Source organism: Varroa jacobsoni, unplaced genomic scaffold, assembly GCF_002532875.2.
Source record: "Varroa jacobsoni isolate VJ856 unplaced genomic scaffold, vjacob_1.0 contig04288, whole genome shotgun sequence".
Taxonomy (NCBI): domain Eukaryota; kingdom Metazoa; phylum Arthropoda; class Arachnida; order Mesostigmata; family Varroidae; genus Varroa; species Varroa jacobsoni.
This window is the reverse complement of record NW_019215211.1, coordinates 1-21,250: the sequence shown is the minus strand read 5'-3', so window position 1 is coordinate 21,250 and position 21,250 is coordinate 1. Positions and strand designations below refer to the sequence as shown.

The window sequence follows — 21,250 nt, the reverse complement described above, 5'->3', positions numbered from 1 at the left end:
ATATATCTTTCCACCAACCTACTAACATTTTCACCTCTATTTCTGAAAAAAGTGCCCAATCTTCTACAGAATCCCACCATATTAACACTATCTAATCTTTCATTCGCACCACAGCATTTGTTCTAAATTCACTCACGTAATTAGGAATTTCCATTAACTTAGCATCACCACTGTTATGTGCTAATTCATCATCACTATCACAACAGCGTCGACAAAATACCTACATCGACTATACGCTACACATACACACATACATATATATTGTTGTCTTCTTAATGCTACCGTTGCACGTCACTTCTTCAAACCCATTTGTTCGCTCTGCGGATCCCTGCCATTACGACGTAGGCTCTGCAATATCTGCAATAATCTTCATCCTCAAAATCTGCTGGTTACCATTTTTTCATGAAATGTCATAAGCAACATCGTTGTTGTTGCTTTATTAAGCTGATAGCGTACGAGCGCTGCGTCGTCTCCCTTCATCATCATTTTTTTGTATCTTTAGTTTCACGTTTTTCTCTTTTTAACACCACAATTACTACTGCCCCCCTCTCTCGGTGTACACAATGGATTTTTTGGGTCACTGACCACCAACACGACATCAAGGCCTATGTTAGTTCACATACGCAAACTGTACACTTCTTTTTTAGACCATACATATATCTTCCGTTTACCTTACCTATCTCAACCTTTTGCGAATTTTGCCACTCACTTTGTTCACCATCAGTTCCTGATCTATATTGGTAACGCTGTGACCGATTAACTAGCTCCAACAGTTGCTGTCAAACATTCATACCGCTTGAATGTCTCTCATGTTATTCGACACTATTTGGACTGGTATTAGTTACTTATTATTTACAGTAACGCACAGCGACCACAGTCCTGCCTTTGCGATGTCTACCTTATTCTGCCCTGCGGTTTCCGACGCTGAAATCAGAAAAGGTGCGCGTCTCAAGCGACAAACCTGTTATGTGGCCACCCCGATAATTTCCGATGTGCAATGGCTTTGTTTACGCCTCTTCCGGTACCACGCTGCGCTGCTTCGTGAACAAAGTTGTGACGATTTTTTTATGTAGGCAGTACCAATGATGTTCTTATAAATTATTGTTGTTAAGCTATAGTTAAGGACGACGATCAACTCTCGGAGAAATAAAACAGTCACAAAAGCGATGATCACACTGCTTGTCTTCTCATCTATCCAGAAATCGTTTTTGATCAAGATTAGTCTATAATCGTTATTATTATTATTATGAACTAGATTTACAAGCGGACGTCGTTTATTGCTTCTCGTTACCTGGTTAACGGCTTTTCACGGGTGTAAAGGCAAAAGCGAATTAAATTGTCTTCAATAGCTTTTGCACTCTTTGCTCGGCAAACGCCACCTCTACTTATTGGCAGCCTATAGGAACACGACTAGCTCTACAGTGGCTCGCGTTACGTAGGTACACACACAAATACACACACACACACGCACACTCACTCACACACACACACACACACACATAGACTTTTGGTAATATAGTAAATATTATTAGCTAAATCCAAAACTGTAAATTGTATATACGGAGTTTCCGTCCATTAGCTTCATTCCATTTTATCACCATTTTTGTAATCTGTATGCACTGTCATGCCTCTCGGTTGTTTCGTCGCAAAAGCTGTCTGGAGTTCTTGTGTTTACGCACCGCTTGCACTAAACCATGAATCACTATTAGCCAGGTCCGCAGGATATTCGTTCTATGACATCTCGTTTGTGCTGCCAATTTCGGTGGCAGTTACCTGCTCTCATGTAGATTTCGAGGAGAGAAAATTCGCTCCTATGATATTTTTCTGAAGGTCAGGGCTATTGAAATACAATCGATGTCCTGCAGAAATGTGTTATTGTTGCTGTTAGAGTTGTAATCGCTAAACTCTAACGGAGAAGCGTTCGAACCGGAGCGAAACGCAACTGCTGCCATCCTGTTCGTCTCCAATTATTGCTTTACATCGTTCCAAAGTTCATAATCGGCATATCGGTGTGCACACGCGCGCCACGCATTTTCCTCAACGCGTTCATGAAGTTCTCCAGTGTGATCGGAGGCAAGGCGTCATGATACATCTCATCATCGCTACCGCTGCGAGTACGTAAACGGAAAGAAAAAAATTATTTTTTTGAATAAAACAGGATTGTTAGGTTGGAATGAAACAAACATTGAAGTTACGTAGCTAGCCCGCAATACTTTCCATAAAACAGGTTATCATAGATATCATAAAACGTAAACGTATCGTAAACGAAATAAAAAAGGCATTTAAATCTTGCTGTTGAAATTTATGCTTCGATTTGCGTTAGTGTAACGAAAAATAGAAAAATTGCCTCTCCGAACTTACCATATGCCTTCAAACTAAATTGCATGATTATTGCCACTGTGCTTGCTTCTTGTGAAATCTAATTCAGTACCCTGCGTTTAAATGCGCCCTTCCACCATTTTCTTATTTTAGCTACTTGCGTAGCTGAATAGTATCCAACTCACCCATTGACCTTGTCATTTGTAACTGGAGTCGAACCGTTCATCAGGTACCGGACTCGATTCAAGGCAGCACCTCTGCACAATTCTTTAAGATCAGAGCCGGAAAAGCCTTCTGTTAGCTTTGCAAGAGACTTTACGTCCACTTCTTCGGACAGCTGAAATGCAACAAAAATGATGGACGAAATAAGGCTTTTAAAATGGCAGGTAAGCTGATTTAGATGATCAGGCTCAATACAAGCGAATGCACCTGAAATCTTGTGATTAAACAGTTATACAAGACAAAGACAAGATAAGCAATCTTCTGATTATTCTGATATATCGGGAACCCAACAAGATTATTTCTGAATATGGATATCGATTATCGCGTCACAAATAAGCTCACCGGTTCACCATTAAGGATCAGCTCGAGTATATTAGTGCGTTGCTTGACATTCGGTTGACCCACATGAAACATGGCCGGCATTCGGCGAAGGATAGCTCGGTCTACATCTTGAGGACGATTTGTTGCTCCCATAACCAGGACGAAGCATCTGCAAGGGAACCAAAAAAAGAGGTAGCAAAAAAATGAAGCAACTGGCGTTGGTATTGAAGACATATGTATTTCATAATGCAACGCGCCTTTGAAAAAATATATCTGACCTACAGATTATAACCCGGCCTGAGAATTATTCCTAGGTGCTTTGCGATATCCTATGTGAGCCCTTTCAAACAGTGACTATCGCTGAGCTAGTAATTCATAAGCTTTGAGTTTGCAGCCTAAGGCAGAGATCACAATACCTCAAAGCAAATTGCAAGAAGACTTCTACAGTATAATAAAACCAAACAAAGCATTTGAAACAGTGGTCATCGTATAAAATCAAAACATCATATCTGCTATACGCACTTGCTGTCCGTAATTAGGCCATCCCAAAGAGTCATAAACTGCGCCTTCATCATCGCCGTGGCCTCATGATCGTGAGATTCTCTTGACCGTAAGAACGAATCGATTTCGTCAATAAATATAATACAAGGTTGAATTTTGACCGCAAGTGTGAAGACGGCTGCTGCGAGTTTCTGGGATTCGCCATACCTGCAACCAACGGAAGAGAATGACGAACGGCTAAGATAATATGAATAAGGAAGCAGCGAACAATGCAATAGCGGAGGTGGCTTGCTGGCGATTCGGTTGGGTACATATATTCTTCATGACAGGTTCTTTGCGTGATTCTTTAACATAGCGTATTTTATTGTACTTCATCCATTTTCAATTCAACAATTATAGACACAATTTACAAAATGATAAAGACTCAATATGCCTCGAAAGTGTTCTTCGATCGATTAGGTGGCTGATTAAGGTCAAATGAATACCTCAGCAACCTAGTTCGTCTGAGTTTATGTAACTGCGTACCATTTGTCGGTAAGATTGGCCACCTCAAGGTTGATGAACCTCGCCCCAGCCTCTTTAGCGGTCGCCTTAGCGATCATCGTCTTGCCGCATCCTGGTGGGCCGTGAAGGAGCACTCCTGAAATTAGTAACCAAAAAGTTCAGATAGTATACTGAAATTTATTAGAATTGCTCATGTTGGTTATTTCCTTTTTAACCCGCAATTAATTATTACAGCAGCGTATTATGAAAAGTGTAATGATCAGAACGATACTAATTTCGAGCACTTAGGGTAAGAGCAAAAATTATACATTTTATGCAACTTCTTTTACAATTTGAATATCAGTTATAGTCATTCAAGCTGTGTATACCTTTTTCTGTAAACTAGTTAAAGTGTCGCTGAAATATGTTGTATGCAAAACCTTCTAGCGGAAATGAATATTGGGTTGATAGCAGGCCAAAAATTTCAAGGATACAAGGACTAAAACGATCAAAATGTTTAATGGGTGCTAGAAGCCACAAAAAGTGCCAAAAATTTGACCGTTAGAACCTTTCGAGACGGTCTAATATCTACTTCATGAGAACGGTTGCTAATTTCTATATGAAAATACAGGTATTTATGAATGGATTTTAAAGCATATTTGATTGACTTTCGAGCCTCTTAAATCTACATGCTTTTAGATCTATTTCATAAAAAAAAACAAAGGATATAGAACTCATATATATATACAACTTAAAGAAGTAAATATATTTTTATAGGCATTTGCACGACTGATTGATCACTGGCATATAATGGTACTCAAAGTTTATTTCTTACGAAAGCATTACCCACGGACTTTACCGTGCATGTTATGCCATTGATCGCATTTTTTTGTTTTTCCAAGAATTAAAAAGTTAATTATTATAAAGGTACCGCCGATACCGATGATAACTATAACCTAGTAGTTGAATCATGAAACATACATTGAACACACTTGTTCACGTAGCAGTCCAGAATGTGCTCTCCGTTAAAAAAAAAGTCCGTTAAATCGGCCAAGCTTGCAAACCTAGGCTTTACATAGTATCTACATGTATAATCCGATTATTATTATTAGTGTTTAATCGAGTGCGTAATGTGACATATCAGATATATTCACCACGTGCCAGTAGCATAAGAGACTTGTGCGACCCCTACTATCGAACAAAGCAACCCCGTCATGCAATACCGAATGCGATCTACATGGGATATTCGTTTGGGACAAAGATACAAAGGGGCTTGTACTGAAAAAATAGCGTAGGTATAAGCACGCTACAAAGCCTTAGAACTAAGCTATTTGCGAAACTTAAAAATAGCGTTTACCTAGGTTCAGTTCTACCCTTTTTTTTTAATAAAATTGCTGAGTTAAATCCATGTCAGATTTTCAACTAAGCGGCTAATACCAGTTTTTCGTAATTTCTAAACGGCTACTGCGTTTCTTAATCTCGTCGATTAAATTCATATTTTGCTCTGTTTTTCTAGCATACCTTTTTACAGTCACAAAAGAACGGTATTACTGGCAATATGGTGACACCCGAATGTACACTCAACGATTCATTCTATTCAAATATCAACTTTCTACCTTTCGGAGGTTCGATTAAGTTACTCCCAGCAAACAGCTCTTTCTTCTGGATCGGTAAAATAACAGTTTCACGTATTTCCTGAACGATGTCATCGAGTCCAGCAATTGAGTCCCAATTAATTGCTATGTTACGCGGGTCAACGAGCTGTGCAGCAATCGACAACTCGTATTCCGTCAACGATACGTTCTTGACTCCAATTCTAGACAATATTCGCTCGGCCTGTAGATGCAAACAGTACACAGCAGAATGACACGAACTAATTAATAAACGTATGCTATCTATATTCTTATTGTAAAGGGAATTTTAGTTCACATTATTTTTCATCGGGCGGTCAGTTACGTGCTTAATCTACTGTTTACAGTTAGTTTTCAAGTGCAACACTTATTTTGAGTCTAAGTACTTTTTTTATAGCTAGCATTATAGGCATTTTATCAAATAGATATAAAAGAAAGACAATATTTGTTACAAGTAGTTATAGCATTTGCCGAAGTTAGTTCCAACTTAAATGCTACTGATGACGCCACAACATTTTTATGCCGTAGTGACTCTCAAATTTTTTTTTATTAAAACCACTTTTTTTGTGCACTTGGTTACTGTGTGTAACCAAATGAAGCCGGGATCTCAAATATATAACTATATATTAATTTTTAATAAGGCTAGCGACAACTCTTACACAGTAAAATTTACCTAGCTTATATTAGCTTACATACGAATTAAGCAAGATGTCAGTGGACATAACAAAATAGACCTTGGCAGATGTAAAACAAAACTTGTTGCCTTAGTTCTGCTGAAGAGATCAGCTATCTATAAATAAAGAATTGGCCAGATCCAGTATTACGGTAGCTAAGATCCTCGTATATGCGTGGAGCAAACCGTAACGTCTCTTGAAAAGCCGCAACTAGAGAAGCAAAGTCTTACAAAACAATATACTGGTGCATATAATTACCTTCACTAGTGTGCTTACTACCCACTTACTAATCACCTTACTCTAGAAGTATCTAACCGTTGCCTAACAACAACAATAACTATCTTAAGGAATTCATTTGAAGAATATCGTAATGTCAAAAAACTGACATTTTCTCCTGAGTTCGTTTTTATCAGTGCCGTGCCAGACGAGTCTTTTATTTAAATTAGCAAATTTCTTTAGCAACTTTTTCAATGTTTGTCCAGTCAAGCTTACTGACTGTTTTACCTATTTTTTTTTAACTTTTTTATTTTTATTTTAATTTACCTAAAAGACAGCCCTATACAATGAGGAATATAAGTTCGTCGATCACCTTTTAACTACCCTATTACATACGTAATTTTATTGCAAAACATATTAGTACCCTCCATTTCCCCGGAACAAACAATGCACTATAACGGCCCTTCTATTCTTTGTTTTTGCTTCGCATCCGTATCGTTTTTACGGCTATCAGCATCACAGTCACGTTTGATTTAAACAGACCGACCTGCCAACCAGATGGACAGCCACTCAACATCGAATACTATATATCTATCTAGTCCTGGCTAGAGAAGATGCTAGAAATCACCGCATTCCGTAACAATTTTCACGTACAACCATGACACAGCACAGTAACTATCTTAGCAGACGACAATCATATATTACCAAAACCCTACACAAAAACACCTCTCTAGCCAGAGGCAATCAGTGAAGACATCACGGTAGTCTTACACCGTATCCGCTCAACGGCTGAGAGTTTGTCATTACAATCAAATACACCCCTTACCACGGCACTTGACATATATTAGATACGTTAAGGGGCTAACCGCGATGATTCTGAACACCTTCCTTCCAAATGTTGGTCATTTGAATGCGTTGTCCACCAACTGCTGCTGCACTATATTTAGACTACTCGGCAATATGCCAGAAGGTGCGTCTCACCAGAATAGCCCGTACGCAGAGAATGAGTGTATCCAAACGCTTTTCGAGATACCGCACGCATACGATGTGGCAAAAGCTATTTCGATTATTAGCAACAGCAACAGAGAAGGAAGGCGAAAAACTAATGACTCAAAAGATCCGGCTTGATAAAATCTAATATTGTTAACTAGAAAAGCTGTTGTCATCATTTGCTCAAAGAGATTTGTTATAAAATCAAGCGACATTAACTTATTTTACATCTATATATTACGTCGAAAAGGATTTTTCAATTTCTCGCATTATTGCCTATCTATTTTAAAATTTCCCGCCATACCTCCATGAGCCGGGTTTCTTGGTATTATGATGTCATAAATGATAAAACTACAAAAATACAGATTTGCGATCGAAAAAACCATATATTTACACACGCAGCAAAATAGTCATGAACTAACATGAATAGAAACAGAAGTACGCATCATATATTAAGTTTCAACAACCTACCAATACCACTGGCTTCCCCAAAACACTAAGTTCTATTGCCAATTATCGATCATTAAAACACCGTCCTTTCCTCAAGACCTTATTACCACCATCACTTCGGTTTGCTTGCAACTGATTAACCATGATTAACTACGACCTATCATGAATAAAAAAAAATGGAGCTCACATCGAAGTCATCCTAATGATCTTGAGAAACTTTTATTAGTAAAGTGATAATTGAGACATAATTGCTTTACCGTCCTCGCAACGTACTCCAGAAAATGAGATTTTAAGAAAAAACAGACGATTTAAATCCATTTTTGGAGAATCACTTCAAAAATAAAAAACGAATTCAAGCCTTCCGATTCCAGCACTCACACTCATATACAAATAATATCGAAAATACACTGTCGTGAGTGGGTTACTAGAAACAACGCATAGATAATTCGACGACGCGACAAATTCGTGAGTGTCCGTGAAGAGAGACAGCCAAAAAGCCCGAATAAATAATGCTGCAATAATGTTAATGCTGCAATCGTCTTCGAACCAGCATCCAATTCCATAGGTTCACGGAGATGTAAACATTCGAACCGAACTAAAAATTACGAGACGAAACAGCTGAGGTGATTTCGATAAAGTTCTCTTGCTACTGATACGACAGGCCACACGAGAACTTTATCAGTTCAACTTACTTCAGTCGAAAATTAACCTTCGAATAGGGCGGATCAACATGCATTTGAAAGTGCGACCTAATCTTCAAGTTGAGTCTCCTTGACAAGCCAGCGGGCCCAAAATCTAGAATTATATACACCAAAAGTTTTTCTCCTGCCGTTCCTGCTGTCGAGAAATAAAAACAAAACGTAATGAACATTGGTCCTCAAAGAAAAACAAGGGTAAATGTTAGGATCTGATCGTAGCCGTAGCCAGTAGGAGTAATTTATTCTCTTTGATCCTATTAGTAGTCCTCTTGTCGAACAGCACGCTGAAGCTAATTGTGAATTAGCGACTTATCTTTTTTCTTCCTCAATTTTGAAATTTCGATGTTAATCATTGTTTTCTTTTAATGTCTTTGGAACCATTCAGTACAGCACCACACTAACAATGCGCGCGTTCATATGGCGACTGGCTCTCATGCTAATAGTTAGCGTCACTACTAAAATGAATCTATCGTCCTACTTCCACTAACAGGGCATCAAACAACGATTAGAGATACATACACTACAACATATAGGCAGACAACCACGCAGACACCCTCCTTCCACCTGCGTTCGTCATTCACATTGCTGTAAGCGCGTGCGTCGACTCTCTTTCGATTAAGTCAACTGAATAAAAATTGAACTTCAATAATACCATTCCTATAAAGGTTATCGTTTTCATATCGTAACTACGAGCATTGGTTCAGAGCAGATAATATTTGCCAGAATAGCTAATGAAGTAAAAACAAATGTCATCATCACTGAGCCGTAATGTTTTGGCTAGCAATATTATTACTAAATATCTGTAAAAGAGATCGTCACAGAAACCCGAACAAATAATAATTATTATTATAATTACATACCCGCTTCTGTGCTTCAATTTTCTGTTTTCTTGTTGGATCAATCGCGTCAAACATCCATTTCATACCAAAGTACGTCAATGCACCAAAGAGGGTTAGCCGTAAAACAAGACCCGTCACCTCGACGCTCGAAAGAGCACGATGAGCACCCATCATTGCGCGGCGCTGGTCTGAATCTCACCGAGAACTCACTGGGAGGACGTCGATGAGAAGGGAATGATTGAATTTAACAACGTTAGTATACTGGGTCTTCTCTTGCTATCGATACTTTTTATTGTTCGGAAATTCGACCTCACGCTGCCTCCCTGTTAGGAGAGGGTGCACTTATAAATTAATTCTTCACTGCAGAGCCTAACACTGGCAATAAGCGGTCAGGTAGAACACTTCACTGTTGCGCCCACACCAGTAAGTTTTTCTTGCGAATTCAATCGCCGCTGTTTTCTAGTTCGTCAAGAATTCTTGCGAGGCAACTAGAATAATGATCATTCTCACGTTTATCTAATTGCTTCAGGAAAGGTGGTAGATATACTCTGTATAGGGACTTGGCTGTACGAGGGTGCGGAACCACCACTCACAGCCCCCGACCGTAGAAGACGTTCCAACTCTCTTAAATACCTTCTATACAATACTAGCGATGCGATGTACTCTTATTACGTAGACAACGGCAGCACCATTGAGCATGTAGTTTTGGCCAGGAGGACGAGCGAATTTCGTGGGGCTAAATTCAGAAAAAATAGTCAATGTGGTTTCCTCGCACGTTTTGTTCAATTGCTACAATTACTCCAAGTATATCAGCAGTTCTTTTCCTACAGAAACACTTACAGACACACAGTCAAATAATGTTACGGTGTTCGATAGTTCAACGCAATACAGAGTTCGATAAGTCTCCTCTGTGGCGCGGATCTCTATGTTAGAAATGCACCACGAGTTTCGATGATGTGATGATCTTTGTTTGAACAAAGGACGGAGTTTTGGACGGGCGGTTTCAGAATCCATCTAGTGAATTCAGTAGTCTGCAATACAACATTACTTCGGTATAATTAGAATTGGGAATTCTGTTGCATCAATACGTAGAAGAACAAGTCTAATTACCAAAGATTATAATTTAGGTAATTGAACACGGAAAGAGCGAACAACCTTAAAGGACAATTGAGGATTTCGTATACTATTTATTTCATTCCTGTGTTAGTTTCTGGTCCTGTATAGAGGAATGATCATTGCAGACACTAAACTTATTACTAGATATGAATATGGAGAGAGAGAGAGAGAGACAAGAATATGGAGTTTAGCAGGGTATTACAAATCTAACGTGCTTTTTATGCATATGGGTTGTTACTACATCTGATATCCGAACAATACTTGACGAATATTGACAAAATACAAAAGAAGAAGGGCCACAAAGCTTTCGTTTCTACATTTTATTGCAACGGTCCGGCTTAACTTCGCATTTGTAGTGGCAGAACATTTTATTCTGAATTAGGAAAAACTGTACCGTGTTTTACCATGCTACAGGATTACGGAAGCTGTATTTTTTCTCTGAGTTGAGAATTTAATGTTTATAATAGTTTTAATTTTTCGCTCTTTGATTTTTCCAAAAATCTCGAAATTGTCGAAAATAACAGAAAATTTTCAGCAGCAGCGAATCCGTATGACCATTTCACTAGTTTTTTTTTCACAATTTTTTTAAAACAACGTCCAAAAACATGAACTTTTATACACATGTCCTCTAGTGCTCTTATTGCTATCGTTACAACTTTCTACATTTTCTTTCATACTATACAATGGACCTGAATAACCCTCCCGCGTTACCCGTTCTTATGTAATTTATCGTTTCTCAGTTCACTCGTTCACTATCGTTTACTCAACTATGCACCCATTCATCTAGCTTCCTCTGGGAAGAACCAATACCCAGTTGAAATTTTCCCGCCCCATGCATCCATCTTCCCGCTACGTGTAGTCCATCAACACACGCACAGGGACCCACGTCATCGTCATTTTCGTTGTCGTCGTATTGCTCTTGGTGCTGTCGCTGCCGCAAGCGTTCTGCTTTCGTGTGTTTTGTTGGCTGGTGTCTGCCCGCCTGCTGCTGGCTAACTCCGCACAGAGTTACCCCTCGCCGAGCGTGTGTTACCGCTGTTTAGCTAAGCTCAGCTAAAACGTAACCCGCCTCATTAAGTCGTTGAAGCGAATAGCAGAGGACTGACCCTGTACTTTACCGTTCACTCGTCCATCCATCCGATTGTCTGCGGCGGTCTAGATAGTGATGTCCTGATAGCTACCTATTGCTATTGTTACTCGTGCTAATGCCGGGCGGCAATTCGAGTTAGGAATTCCCGAGTTAGTAGTGTTACCGTACCAGTTCGATAGGTGTTGTGGTGGAACAAGTTCGCGTTGACCGTCTACTAGCGTCACGGAATTGCCGCTGTGTTCGTTGTACCTTTGCTGACGCTACTGTTGCTGGTATTGCTGTCGCCGTTGACGCTGCCGCAACTTGAAAAGCACAGATAGACTTAAACATCGATACCTAGACAGAGACTCAACAAGGATTGTCAAAACGCTCAGCGTCTGCCGGCGTTCATCCATCGATTCGTCCAGGAAACCATCGCAAAGAAACCAACGATGTCTGAGGGTAAGCATGTGTTTGTAGTCGATCCGAGACCAACGTCGAAGCTTTGCTCGTTTGGCTGGTTGAAGCAACGACAGTGCTGAAATTTTTAATTTGCCAGAAGCGGAAGGCCAACCAGTATAGCTGAGGTACGCTGCTGTTTAAGAACGGCGGCAAGTAGGTCCTACATCCGCTGGCGCCTCTAAACCAGATTTCTGCCGGATAACAATAATAAACGTTCTTCTAATACATGCTTATCATATGGAAAACATACTGACGAAAAAAAATCAGTCTCCATAATACGGTACAGTGATTTCTAGCTACGGCGTATATTATGCATTAGTTGGTATTGTGCGAAATCGGACAGGGTATATACGTGATGACTGCACATCGGAGTCGTTGCGGTGTGTTCTCATTATAGAACGCGACAGGTTCTAGGTACTTAGTACAGCCTGTGGCCTGTTTCGTCTTTTACAGCCAAATGTGTTGATACGCTCGTCAACTACTGCGGTTGCGGTGGCTGTTATTGCCTATCTGTTTGGCTGCACCAGCAGCAGCAGATTAGGCGCCGAAATGTGTGTAGTAAGGCCCTCTTGCTTCGCGCCTTACACCGCTAAGCAGTAATCATGGAGGTGTAGCGTACAGATGAACTGTAAGCAGTTTTGCCCGCCGATTAGAACTGGTGGTACTACACAAGAACACGCGAGTTGTAACGCATACAAACAGAAGCTTCTTGTGCAACGGGGCGATTACTAGTCGATACTGTGTGAGTTAGATTTTCATTACGTGTCTCTGCTATTGTCATTGGGTGGCTGGTATGAAATTGGATGTTCGAATGCCATTGAAGTCAAAACAAACAAAAAACATTTGCAACCATCTACAAAGGGAAAATGATTTTAGCACAAGATTATTTGTCATTCGAGTAAAAAATATCGGCCGCCGCAAGAAAAGCCCGAACTTGGCCGATATGTCTTGTTACGGCAGGCTTATCGGCCATTATTTGACATATATATTATATAATCGGGAAACTCCTTCGTTTCGTTGTTGAGTTTACTTCCATCCCTTTCTTTCTGCTGCCGTTGGTTGATTATTGGCTGCTTTTGAAGAATAATGGCGCATTAACCAGGATGAATAGTTGTAATCCGCTGTCATAGCAGGGAATACACGCAATCAGTGTAATCTCATGGTTTGTTTGCAAGGTGAGTGAGTAGTCGTTATACAGAGGTTTTGACGAATTATTACGGAGTAGGCTAAACTGAAAATGTATACAAGAGCGCTTAATGGGCAAACGTCATAAAACATATGGCGGATTCAAAACCCACAGCGACCATGTGGAAAACAACGGCATAAAAGCTGTACGGCCAAGCTGAACGAAGAATGTCTTAATTTGGAGGTTAAGTAGAGAAGCTGAGCAAATTTAGTATATATTTTGAACCGGCTAATGAACATTTATTAATGAAAATAAAAAAATGTAGATTTTCATTGCATTTTAGCTTATATAGAAATTATAGACATAAAAGCTGCATGTTCATTTCATTCTACACTGTGAGTAAACTTTCGTATAGGTGTATGAGTCATGGAAAAACACCATAGCTGAAGTGATATGCCTGAAGTGTTAATTTATGGGGAAGATACATAAAAGCTTCTTACCAATTTTAGTGGACAAGCTGATGCGCTTCGCAGCTGTAGAAACAGGGTAGCAATATGTTATCAGCATATTATATCAATAGTAATCTGAACGGAAACAATCATTATCGATCGGTTAATATATTGAAAACTTGCAATTTGGTCTTTGACTTGCTCTGAAGGTGGCAAAGGATACAATGCAGTTGTACGAATATATGTGGTATAAATAAAATAGCAAAGAACACGTATGCAAAAACGAAATGTAACTATAGCTGTCGTTTGCCGAATTATATATGGTTATAGGTACATAAATTTCCACTAATATCAGATTTTTATTCTCTAATATAATTGTAAAGAATGTGTGATATAACGTCTTCATTTAACCTGCAGCCAGGGTAATCTATAAGTAGGAGATCAGAAACAATAGAGTTCGATTCTTGGAGCCGTTTTTCTGTTGTCTTTGTCGCCCTTGTGATTTGACCATTTGGACAAAGAAGTCTAAATAGCCATAGCGGTAAAAACGATCGAGTTTTTTTTTTACTTTTTATTATTGACAGTAGACAATAACCAATAAGTGAGAACGAATATAATCTTTGTACAAATTCTACGGGTCGTTATTTTTTTTGCAAATGATCGTACCGTGTCCTATATATCGCTAAAGGAATCATTAGTAATAACATTTGTTTCTCGGATATGTTCGCCGTGTTTAGCAGTGTGCAAATTAATAGAGATTGCTTTGCTTCGGGAGTATGTCGGTTTTTTGTTGCGTTTCTTTCACTTGTACATATTACAAAAAAGACTGCTAGGCTGTTAACAAAAGTGCGAGTTTAAGGTCACTATGATCTGTCGTGCCAAGGCATTCCTCTCCGGTGCGATTCGGTTGATAAAGCGATTAACCCACCGGTTCGGACCGTATGTTTAAACGTTTACTCTTACCGTCCCGGGCAACAAAGCCATCATGCTCACGGTATTTTGATTACATTATGAGTTAGTTAAAATGTAAAGATTAACAAAGATAAACTACGTGGTTATTCTTTGAAAGTTTGTAGTGGTAATAAAATTTTGCTAACATACACATATGTTAATCAATAGTGGTTATTTATTAATGCTTCGGTATTTACGGGCTTTGACTAATTTAAATACACTTTTCCGTACTCGAACTTTACGTAATTTAACGCTTTAATCAAAAATCGCATTGCTTCTTATTTAATCTACAGCGAGCAGTAGACTTTATAATTGCTTACATTTAATCGCATTAGGGAAAACTTGACGAAAATTAACGACAACGCACAAAACAATGATAGTTCTAAGGTGGTTAAGCTTGTATTATTCACAGGGCTTTCATCTAGACGTCACTTGATTCGGATTATATTTGTATATAAACTAATAAATATGGTGAGGTACGGATATATAAAATTGTTTGTTTTGAGGGAGCTTATTGTAGAGAGCGAACCAGTCGCCTAATAAACATGTAAGCGGTCCTGCCAATTGGCGATCAAAGTGTCTCTGCCACACTGATGAACACTGATAGGTATAAGTAAAATCAACGACTTTACTGTTTTGGCAGTAAACGAAAACAACTATCAGAATCGTGTTAAAGCTTGATATTTTCATCACGGGTCACCGTATTTTTAATGCAAGCCATGATGCATATTCTGTGGTAATCTTAGATTCTGAGAGATTTTTGCAGGAAAATACTTATAGAGCAAATTCTTCTCTTATGTATATTGTATACCGTACGACGTAATGCTGCAAGCTGAGCCAATGACATTTCGATTATCGCGAACACAAACGCTGCTTCTATGATGGCCACTGACTTGTCCCTTTGAGTGTCAGGTTCGACGATTTGGTTAATCTTGCTTGACTAAACGGACAAACTCTGTCTATGCTAAACTCATCAGAGTAAATTAGTCTCTGTAAACGTGAATAAGTAGGTAGCTCTTGAGCCTGCTCGACCCAATAACGCTACAAAACCGAAATTCTGTTAATACTATTATTTCTCTATGGCCTGTTATTATCGATCCATCTTTCGCACGGGCTCGTTCGTATTTTAATATTATAACGGAGTGGCCGCTTGATATGCGTTTTTCCGCTGATTTTCGGGATTTAACAAGTAAGCGTGATGCCTTTGCAAATGGCCTATTTGTTTTGTTGATTACCTAAACTGAATTGAAAAGAAGAAATACGGATGTGTTAAGAAGTAAAATACAGAATATGACTCTTCTAATAGATAAATGGTTCACTGCATGTTGTTAGAACGCAGACCATCCCTAGGATGAACCAACAACAGCCGTAAATTATAGCCCCCTAAGGCCACGTCTGGTTTGCAGTAGCAAATTGGAGTTTGAGTGTCTTTGCATACAGATGACGGGTATGTTTACATGGCAAACATTTTCTAGTATTATTCAATCTTTGTGGCATTTTAATGCTTGTTAGACAAGACGAAAAGTTCCCGTGACGATCCAGTGGTAACTTGCTTGCCTACTGGACTTACGATGCATGGGGTTACAAACTGGTCATCTAAGTAGCACTAGCATCCTGTCCTCTTGCAAAGATTGATGAGTGGGGAGGAAAAAGAAATCTGGGTTTCGTAAGTGTGCGAGTCTTGTACAAGGTATCGTCAGCCACCGATGACTCATGTGCGCCACGCATTTTGGAGAAAAATATGAAGCCGGACATAGACATACGTTTTTTTTGTGCTGAAAGATGCCAGTCTTTTGAAGCAGGACTGTAGAAATAGAGCCAAGTGTAAAAATCGGACGGAGGATAAGAGAAAAAGACGAAACGAGCCAATTGTCAAGCACTTCCGCAAATAACCCAGAAAGCGAAGGCCGAAGGCCGCTATCTTGTCGTGTAATTGACTCACACTCACAATGTGTGTGTAAATAGAGCTGGAACAAGGCAGTATCAATTTTAATTAGGAATCAAAATAGAAGACGGAACATCGGAACATCGAATCCTCCTTAGTGAACAGATTTTTATGAGTATGAACTCAAGCTTAACATTATTTTTTACACAGAAAACGCAATGACCGCTGCTATATTATCGTATTTTATGTAGTGGATACCTATATAGAAAAGCCTAAAAAAAGTTTTCCGAATTTTTCAAAAAGTTTTCCTGAATTTCTAAAAAAAGTTTTTTTGAATTTCTTGTAAAATGTATAGTTTTATTCGATAGAGAACAAGAACATAATTGTTTGTTCCTAAAATGTAAACCTGCGTTTGTTTTTCACGAAAAGAATGAATCTGCCAAATAATAACACCATCCTAGCTTATTTTTAAATGCAGGGAAACCTCTCAAGTTAAATCAAGTTAATGCATGAACATAGTATTCGCAATATCAGTAACAACAGTAATTGTTATACCGACGGTTAACTACCATTGCCGATTCCGATGCTTGGGGGCGATCATAGCTCGAAGCAGCCTTCGTTAACTGTAGTTGGTGCTCAACTTTGTTCAATACCATGCAAACAGCCTTTTAGCGATTCGTCATATTGATTCCTGGCATTTCCTTCTTATCAAGCTGTAATAGTGAATTATCGTACCGTAATCATGTCGTACTTTCATCGCACAGGATAACGGATTAGAAAGCTTCGTCTATGTACTGTTTCTACTACTGAGCAATCGAACATCTGACAGGGCTTCGATTGACTTCACCGATTATTGGTGGGTGATATGTATCAACTGACTATGATGTAAGATTAGAAATAGGAAATAGAATTCTTGGCCAAGTTTTTGCAAACTGAGCAGCGGCGTATTATCGGCGTCACAGAAAATGAATTTCATTTTTTTAAGTCCAATTATATTACATGCTTATGGTTATATCGGCGTTTGGTTTTCATTCTCTTCCATAGTATTACGTCAAATAATTCCACTTAGTAATACAAAAAAACTTGTGTTCTGCACGGGAACATCGCATGAATATTGGCTTGTGTTTCGGATCACGGCTTACCCCGGGGCAGCTTTTTTTGCCCAAAGACGCAATTTTTGACCCGATCGTTATTGTCAAGATCTTTTCGAATTACGTTTGGAAACATGACTGAATTAAGGCTGGATGCAAGCATCGGCTTAAACTGATCCATATCACTACTTTTAATACTGTACAACTTTGTTGCGCAATTGTTATATAATACAAATAAATTTACTCATATGGTATAGCAATTTTTATTGACAGTTGTAATAATAACGTCTACTGACATCGTCTGTTTGGTAAATTGTCCATGTACAAAACGATACAGAATATGCGCCTATAATGATCACTAAATAATGCTGCGGATGTTCAATATTCTATAAAACTAATCCTTTAAAGACAAAAATGGCAACTTATGTAAAAATAAATCAAAATAAGTAAGCTTGGAGCTATTTACAGACACATGGTTTTTACTGATTCTTTAACATTTCTATTTTATCAATTTGGTTTATAGAGATGCAAGTTGATCAGGCGGTGACTGAGCCGAAGACTGACACTGAACAGACGACACCGACGGCAAGTTCAGGAGCAGCAGGTACTCCGGCGAAAGAAATGGGAGGAGAGAAAAAGGAATCCGGAGTTGCTGAGACAACGACGTCAGCAACATCCGACAACAACATAACCTCCGGGACCGCTGCTGCTAACGTAGGTGCCGCCACAGCTCCCACTACCGGTGAAGCTGTGACCACACCCGAGACAACGGCTACCCCCGGGGCTACAACGACTACGACAACTACAACAACAACTAGCGATTTGGCAACGTCAGCAGCGACTGCTCCGGTACGTAGTAATGCGAAGAACATATTGAAAATAGAAATCACCTAATCAGGGACAAAAAAAAATTATTGAGTCTTATGTATGGTAGTACTTCTTTAGTCAAGCATTGCTTTAGACGGCTGGCTCCCCCTTTCAGCAAGAAACGAAATATGTTTACGCCAGGTACCAAACCTAGATTACCCTTTGCCTTTAAATTTAGTACATCGGCACGTTACTGTTTCACCATTACAGGGGTTTTTTAGTGATAGGTTGGCACATAATTCTTTCTACAGTGATTTTTCTACAGCTAATTGCATAAATGGAGTGCGAAGAATGCCTTGCGGTGTTTCAGTCCACCTTGTGCGCACGTTGGTGCTCCTGTGCTTCCAAAGATAGTTAAGGCTCTGGAGTACCCTTCTACTATAGAAATGCTAGAAAAAATTTCATAAGTTTGACGATGCCATCAATAGAACCAAGTTAGGAACGGAGGAGTGTAAATTTAGTGAAGAGTATTACTGCAATTAGAAAAGCTGGCTGAAGGCCCACATTACTGTAATAAACTGAGCCCAGAAATGACGCCTATTATACGTTAATTGCGTTTAGGTATTGACTTTAGGCCTCGGGTTAAAAAGCGAAAGTCGCACAAACCATTGGGTAGTAGTAAACTTCCTTTCTTCAGCTGTTTTTGTTGCGCACGTAGCAAATAAACTAGGAAAAGATCCTAAAATGTCAGCAGACTTCATCGAGTACTTGTAATCGTACTAGACACGTTACAGTAATTAGATTAACACAAAATCATGTTAGTCGAATTGCTAAGTACGCTAGCAAAATTTACAAACTATACAAATACAAATCTAAATGTAAATGCTAGATACTTTTTGGAAATGTCGCTTTCGAACACAAACCGGCGAAAAGCAAACATCTCGATAAACAAGGTAGTCGAATAAGATTGGCAATACAACTTTGTGGGACCAGTTTCAACAAAACTCTCAACGAGGCCCATTTGTCAGAGGATGATGTAGATGCCCGGTCGAAACGTTAACTCAGTTACAGTGTTCGTATAGCTCAAAGCAACATCGGAAAACATTCTGGAAACGCTATACGACTTTTGTTATGCGCTTTCTCATATCATTTTACACGAGATAGCATAGCTATGATTAAAACTTCCTGATTTGTATGTCAAACGCCAGCTTTTTCTGAATGTTTATAAACACATTTTGAGTTTCACGTCCGGTGTTGGCGCTACACTTCACACGACAGCTGACGGCCCCTTTCCACAGCGCAAAGCAAACCATGTGTTTATGCTCGATACCAATCTAGACCACCTTATCATATGTTCTTATATTTAGTAGGCAAACGCGTTTCTACTGCACCATCGCGAGGGCAGGCGGAAAGACATTTTCATTTGTTTCCGAGCGAACCTTTACCTGATCAAACCTGTAGCTGGACAAATGACGCAACGTCCCATCCATCTACATCGATTAGAATAAGCCTGTGGTTACCTCGAGTAAAAATACGACACATCTATTTCAGGCGGTTTAGGAATCTAGGCTGGAGAACGTAGCTACTGAGGCTGCTTGGGTTTAGTTCGTATACTATGAATAAACTGTTTATATAATTACGATGCCGAATTATCTATGCGATCATGCACGGGTACGTTATGTCTATATATCATCAAAGAGATGCCGATATACGATATAGGGCATCGAAACTCGAAAAGGGTGCTGGTGAAATGAAGAGAACCGAAAAGTTACAAAACAATACTAGGCGTTCAACGGCAGGGAAACGACAAATGAGAGGTAGTTTCGGTAGAAGAGTCTGGAGAAAAAATGAGAAAAAATTGCACGATATCTTACACGCGGGTGAAAGAGTAAGACACAAAATGTAGAAGATTCAAGTAGAAAGCGCTTTTACTTTCAGGGTAACAAAGCGATGACAACTAGGTCTCAAACAGAGAATACTTTACCTTGTAAATTTAGTTCCGCCAAGATGCAATATTATTACTTCGTACGTCCGAAGAGAAGCCGAGAGAAAACAGAGAACAGCGGTAATAATTTAGCGGAAGATTAAGGGCAATGTCATTGTTAGTAGTATGCGGCATACGTTGGGTGGCACGGTTCTATTATTATTTTTATTATTATTACTATTTGCCTTTCTTGCTGAGTTGCAGGCTGCCATTACTACGCCTGCTTTAGCCGCGACAGACTCCACAACAGCTGCAGCTGCCGCCAAACCTGAGCCAGCAAAGGAGGTTGCCACGACAGCCCCTGCCGCGGGCAAGAAGTCCCGCCCTGAAGCTGACCTCTCATCATTACCAACACGCCAGTATCTTGACACGACTGTTGTACCCATACTTCTGCAGGCGTTATCGCAGTTGGCCAAGGAGCGGCCCGCGTCGCCTATCGAATTCGTGGCAAACTACCTTCTACAAAACAAGTCCCATTACGAAGGTGGGTCTCAGCAGCAGAGCATCGATAAGTAGATGGAATGAAACGAAAGAAGAAACAACAGAGATGGGGGTCATAATGAAAGAAACTATGCTACGAGAAAGGAAGGTTGAAAAGACGAAGAACCATCGACGGAACTCACTTTAAAACGGAGAGAAGAAAACTGAAACGTCAGTAATGAGAAAAAGCAGAATGCAACACAGGTGGAATAATATACGAAGTAAGCAAACAATACAAATGGAAAATGCTTGAGAAAATCAATGTTTATCATCACACACATAGACACGGATACACATGTGAATTTAAACATAGTATCTATTACCCGAACAACTATCGTGGTGCTGCATTGAAATCCGTAATGTTAAATGATGGACCTTTTTAAGAGGCATTAGGAAGATGCAACAACCATCGTGCGCCGGTACAATTCGAAATTTGAAATAACTGTCAGTCAGACAGCGCCATCCATGCAAGTCTTATCTATCTAT

General features: G+C 39.5%; 2 protein-coding genes across 7 annotated transcripts; one reads left to right on the top strand and one right to left on the bottom strand.

Annotated features, from left to right (window-relative positions):
- Positions 1–140: 140 nt before the first annotated feature.
- LOC111273021 (outer mitochondrial transmembrane helix translocase) lies at positions 141–10,277 on the bottom strand. Of its 4 annotated transcripts, XM_022854715.1 has the most exons (8): positions 9,978–10,277; positions 9,366–9,553; positions 5,463–5,682; positions 3,889–4,003; positions 3,385–3,570; positions 2,884–3,031; positions 2,505–2,656; positions 141–2,108 (listed from the first exon to the last, which is right to left on the bottom strand). In XM_022854715.1, exons 2-8 carry the CDS (start codon positions 9,516–9,518, stop codon positions 1,976–1,978), a joined length of 1,107 nt encoding a protein of 368 aa, XP_022710450.1. In that variant the 5' UTR covers positions 9,519–9,553; positions 9,978–10,277; the 3' UTR covers positions 141–1,975. The 4 variants fall into 4 exon arrangements, with proteins under 4 accessions (XP_022710450.1, XP_022710449.1, XP_022710451.1 ...); XM_022854714.1 differs by having other exon boundaries at positions 9,366–10,277; XM_022854716.2 differs by lacking the exons at positions 9,366–9,553; positions 9,978–10,277 and adding an exon at positions 7,139–7,320.
- A 513-nt stretch (positions 10,278–10,790) lies between these two features.
- LOC111273022 (uncharacterized) lies at positions 10,791–21,010 on the top strand. 3 transcript variants are annotated; one of them, XM_022854721.2, is made up of 3 exons: positions 10,791–11,991; positions 18,017–18,342; positions 20,489–21,010. In XM_022854721.2, exons 1-3 carry the CDS (start codon positions 11,982–11,984, stop codon positions 20,798–20,800), a joined length of 648 nt encoding a protein of 215 aa, XP_022710456.1. In that variant the 5' UTR covers positions 10,791–11,981; the 3' UTR covers positions 20,801–21,010. The 3 variants fall into 3 exon arrangements, with proteins under 3 accessions (XP_022710456.1, XP_022710457.1, XP_086829597.1); XM_022854722.2 differs by lacking the exon at positions 10,791–11,991 and adding an exon at positions 12,017–12,733; XM_086973471.1 differs by lacking the exon at positions 10,791–11,991 and adding an exon at positions 12,746–13,166.
- The last annotated feature ends 240 nt before the right edge of the window (positions 21,011–21,250 follow it).